The 5502-nt window shown below is 38.6% G+C and overlaps 2 protein-coding genes across 2 annotated transcripts; both read left to right on the plus strand.

The window, feature by feature from the left end:
• Nucleotides 1–180: 180 nt before the first annotated feature.
• LACBIDRAFT_309580 (uncharacterized protein) lies at nt 181–2406 on the plus strand (the record flags this gene model as incomplete). The annotated part of the gene is made up of 1 exon (XM_001891149.1): nt 181–2406. The coding sequence occupies one exon, from the start codon at nt 181–183 to the stop codon at nt 2404–2406; it is 2226 nt and encodes a 741-aa protein (XP_001891184.1).
• Nucleotides 2407–3608: 1202 nt separating this feature from the next.
• Nucleotides 3609–5096, plus strand: LACBIDRAFT_309582 (uncharacterized protein; the record flags this gene model as incomplete). The annotated part of the gene is made up of 1 exon (XM_001891150.1): nt 3609–5096. One exon carries the CDS (start codon nt 3609–3611, stop codon nt 5094–5096), a length of 1488 nt encoding a protein of 495 aa, XP_001891185.1.
• Between the last annotated feature and the right edge of the window lie 406 nt (nt 5097–5502).

The following is a 5502-nucleotide window of genomic DNA, read 5'->3' on the forward strand; positions in this document are numbered from 1 at the left end:
GAAGATTCTTTGAAGACCAGTGTAGAGAAAAATTCATCTGGTGAGTCAGTTGAGCGGCATGCAGTTGTAGTACTTTACTCTAAAAAATAAATATATATTACTATATATATATATAGTTTATAAATATATAATTGTTAATATATGATAACATGTGGGCTTAAACATATAGCTACACTATAAATGCTACTACAGTTGCAAAAAAAGAGGACTCGTATCTGCCGTGCTTGCAACGGCCTCTTACACAAGTGGATAAAAGGTGCCTTATCTCCTCAAGACATACGAGATCGAATTATGGATCCTTCATCTGACTTTCAAAAATGTATTGTTGAATATCTTGAATCAGTACATAAAGGAGAACTTCATGGAGGATCCTTTGAAGATATTCGAGCTCAATGTCAAGATGCTCAGAAAAATGATCCAGAATACAAAAATCCAACCCATACTATGCCTATACCTCCACCTCCTCTCTGCAAGAATAGAGGGTGCAACAAATGTTTAAGATGCACTAATCTTAAAGTATGGTGGGGTAATTTTCATGCAACAACAGATGATATTTTATCTAGATCAAATCATCATGGGTGCCGCAGACCTGAGATAGATGGGGAAGACCCTACAAAAGTGAAGCGGAAAGGGTGTCTAAATGCACAAGGCCAATGTAAGGCATGCTTTCCACGTGAGATTGTAGAGGAGACAATGGTTGATCTGCTGAGCGGTGCATTGAAAATAAAGAAGGGTGAAATGTGGCTCAATACATTCACACCTGAGCTAACATATCTTCTTCGCTGCAACACAGATACTACTAGCTTGATGTCAGGTACAGCAATAAAGGCGGTTGTTGGATATATCACTGAATATGTAACAAAAACTGGCTTAAATTCATATACAGCTTTTGATGCTGTTCGTCAAGTGTTTAACAGAAACTCTGAAATGATTGGAGGTAATGATGACAGGCAAAATACTGCTTGTCGATTGATGACAAAAATGGTGAATGCATTAACTGCTAGGATGGAAATAGGAAGTCCTATGGCTTCTCTCTATCTGCTGGGAAACCCTGACCACTATACAAGTCACAAGTTCACACTTTTCTATTGGAAAAATTTTGTAAGAGAGGCTCGAAATCCCTGGATGATTACAACAGAAAACGACACATCAAAGTCAGCTGTTTCTGATGAGAAAGAAATGCCAGAGAAAGTAGTATTGCAAAAATATGAGGGAATGTACATTGGATTGTCAAATGTTTATGATTATATTTACCATCCTATTGCTTATGAGAAGATGTCTTTATATGACTGGATAAGAAAAGCAAAAAAAGAGAAACACACAAAAGAGGAGCAGCAGGAATTCGATGCTCACTATGACAAAAATGAAAATGAAGTTGAATCTGATGATGAATCAGTTACCGAAGGAGAAGATGAACTCAATTTCTTAGGCGGTGGAGCAACTACATGTGATATAGAAGATGAATCAATAGATGAATTGCTTGGTGAAGATTCTGATGATGAACTTAACAACTATGAAAATTTTTACAATGATGAACCTGATAGCCAAGAGTTTCTACCTGATCACCCTCAACATTGCACACACAAGGTAGTTGTTGTTGATGAGGAGAATGCTCTTATACCAAATTTTGTTGGCGGAGGCTTACCTCGCTGTGATCAAGGTGACAGAGAATATTACTGTTCTACTATGCTTTCTTTGTTCAAACCTTGGCGAAATGGCAAATATTTGAAACTAGAAGATGAGTCTTGGGATGAAGCTTTTTGTGGCTATGCATTTTCAGCAAGACAACTTGAGCTTATGAATAATTTCAATATCAAGTATGAATGTAATGATGCCAGAGATGACTATTCTGCACAGATGAAGAAGAAAGGTGAAAGAGAAGGAATACTGGGCTCATGGGATGACACTGGAGGTGAACTTGATGCTAACTTTCCTGACTTTGGTGAAGATGGTCCATTGGATGTTGATGAATCACTCTATATGTTGGGAGACCCCAATAGCATCAATAATCAGAAGCTTCATGAAATGAACAGAATTGAGAATGTAGTTCAAAATGCAGGATGGCTTGATCCATGCATTGGTGATATTGATCCAGTGGATGTAAACTTCAAGCCAGAAGAAGAACGAACTGGATCTCAGTGGAATGTTCTTGTACAGTCACTAAAGAAACTCTTTCTTGAAACACGTTCAAAGAACCTTCCAGTGGCTAAAGCAGATAAAGAAAGAAATGGGACATCACAAAATGAAGTGGTTGTAGATGATATCAGCTACTTGGACAAAAAATTCAAAGCCAAGAAAGAAGAAGAACAGAAAATGATAGATGACATTGCCCAAACATTCAGTTTGAATGAAGAGCAGGAAAGAGCATTCCGAATTGTGGCCAACCATGCAACTGAAAGAAAGTGAGCAACTTAAAATGTATCTGGGAGGTATGGGTGGAACAGGAAAATCTCAGGTTATAAAGGCATTAATAGCCCTCTTTGATAAACGTAATGAGGCACATAGAATTATGATATTGGCACCGACTGGATCTGCTGCTGCTCTATTGAATGGCTCAACATACCATTCAGCTTTAGGTGTAAAAAGTGATTCCCGAAGAAACCATAATGAGAATTCAACCATGGCACAGGTCAGATCTCGTCTAGATGGTGTAGACTATATTTTTCTAGATGAAGTGTCTATGACCTCATGTTATGAGCTATATAAAATAAGTGCACAACTGGCCAAAGGAAGAAACAATATGGATGTACCCTTTGGTGGAATTAATATTATTTTTGCAGGTGACTTTGCACAGCTTATGCCAGTCCAAGGCCAGGCCCTTTACAATGGAACTGTTGGCACATTGGTGGATGCCTCCATGTCAGAACGTGGGCAGCAATCTGCTATAGGTAAAGCACTTTGGCACCAAGTGACTACTGTTGTGATGCTACGGAAAAATATGAGACAAAATACACAATCAGTGGAAGATGCCAAGCTAAGGACAGCTCTAGAAAATATGAGATATGCAGCATGTACTGTTGATGACATTATATTTTTAAGAAGTCGTGTTGCAGGAAGGCGACCTAACCAGCCAAAGTTGGCTGACAAACGTTTCAGAAATGTCTCTATCATTACTGCTCTGAACTCCCAGAAGGATTGAATTAATGAATTAGGTTCTGCACATTTTGCAACAGATACTGGCCAAACACTTACTGACTTTTACTCTGTGGATACACTGGGGGTTGAGTGTGATCCAGTCACTGGGAAAAAGCCTTGTGGAAGACCTAAGAAAACTACTGTATGCAAAACTATCAGTCCAAAGCTTCAAAATTTACTTTGGAACTTGTGTCATTCTGCCTCTGACCATGTTCCTGGAAAACTTTCACTGTGTATTGGTATGCCAGCTATAATACGAAATAATGATGCAACAGAATTATGTATAACAAAAGGTCAAGAAGGTCATATCGTTGGATGGGATGCAAAGTTGGGCCCAAGTGGACAATGAATCCTTGAAACTTTGTTTGTAAAGCTTGATCGTCCTGCCAAGACAATCAAGATTGAGGGATTGCCTGAGAATGTAGTTCCACTAGTAAAGAACAGCAGGTCTATTGAATGTATCTGTCCAAGTGATGTTACTCTCACTATATCTTGTTCTCAAGTGTCTGTGCTGCAACTTTGCAATGACGGACTATGCATCACAAGGAAAGACTCATCCATTTAATGTGGTGGATTTAAACAGCTGTTGTAACCACTTATCTTACTATACTGCTCTTTCTAGAAGTGCAACATGTGAAGGAACTGTAATTGTACAAGGATTTGACCCATCAAAAATCACCTGTGGTGCATCTGGTTATCTTCGACAAGAGTTTAGAGAACTTGAGCTTCTTGATGACATTACCAACCTTAGATACAATGGCCAATTACCTGAATCAATCAATGGGCAACTGCGCAATTCTGTTTTATGTCAGTATCAACAGCTCAAAGGGAAGGGGTATTGTCCACAGCATGTGATGGGGCCAATCAGATGGAGTGAAATCTATCCAATGCAAACTTTCCAAGTGATTACTGATAGTTCATGGACACTCACCACAAAATCAACCACTGATAAGGCAACTGAAGAGGTCAACATTCAATCACAAAAGAAAAGTAAAAATGTCACAGGATGTTTTGTTCCTGCACAGGGATCAAAGACAATTGCATCTACACTAAAAAGGAAGGCAGAGGAGGGTCTGAATTCTGATGAACCTAAATCAAAGAAGATTAGAGCCAGCTTTGGACCTACACCTGAAACTCCTGTTGGGATTCTTTGGGATTCAGTAAATTACAGCTGCTCATATGATTCTCTATTTACAATTTTGTGTGAGATTTGGATTTACAATCCAAAAAGCTGGACAAAATCGTTTTATTCATTTGGTAACCAAGGAAAAATATTGTCAGAAGGATACAAAAAAGTTATCAGAGGTCTTGAAACTTTAGAAAATGTTAGGAATGATGTGCGTGCATCACTTAAACAAGAAAACTCAGATTTATTTCCAAGTGGACAAACTGGGACTGATATCCGGGATTTAATCTCATACATTTTTACTTCACATCACAACATTAGCTTGGGCTACCGCAGAGTATCATGTAATACATGTGATTTTTTTCAAGATCTTGATAATCCACCTGAGAGAGTCATGTCAATACTTGATGGAACTTACAAGTCAATTAATGAATGGTTGCAACAATGGCTCATGGAACCAAGCATATGTGATTGTGGTTCTCCAATGGCAACTTCCCGAATGTATGATCAACCCCCTTCACTTCTTGTATTCAGTTTGAATACAAGTAGAGTCTCAATCAGCAAGACTATTCGTATTAAAGGCTCCAATGGTAAGTTCACAGTCCTTCCACTGAGAGGCATAATTTATTCTGGTGGATTTCACTTTACATCTTATATAATTACCCCTGGAAAAGAGGTGTGGTATCATGATGGTATGGTGACTAAGAGACGTTGCATAAAGAAGGGGCATCTTACTGATTTTACAGAAGATTCTTTGAAGACCAGTGTAGAGAAAAATTCATCTGGTGAGTCAGTTGAGCGGCATGCAGTTGTAGTACTTTACTCTAAAAAATAAATATATATTACTATATATATATAGTTTTTGTTAATATATGATAACATGTGGGCTTAAACATATAGCTACACTATAAATGCTACTACAGTTGCAAAAAAAGAGGACTCATATCTGCTGTGCTTGCAACGGCCTCTTACACAAGTGTGAGGAATGATAAGGTGATCACCAATATACCAGAGGTCGTCACACAGTTGAAGAGTTGGTAAGCTCAGTGTGGTGGAGGCTAAGATTTTACACCAGGAGTCTTCAGTGTACCCTGCCTTGATTTCCTGAAGGAAAGTGTCATCAGTTGAAATCTTAAGGGTTGCATTGACGGAAGACATGGTTTCTGATGTGTGTGCCAGTGACACAGCTGCATTGTGAATAGATGTGTTTTGTCTGGATTGACGTACAGGCATGCATCACA

Source organism: Laccaria bicolor, genomic scaffold (genome assembly GCF_000143565.1).
Source record: "Laccaria bicolor S238N-H82 LACBIscaffold_414 genomic scaffold, whole genome shotgun sequence".
Lineage (NCBI taxonomy): Eukaryota > Fungi > Basidiomycota > Agaricomycetes > Agaricales > Hydnangiaceae > Laccaria > Laccaria bicolor.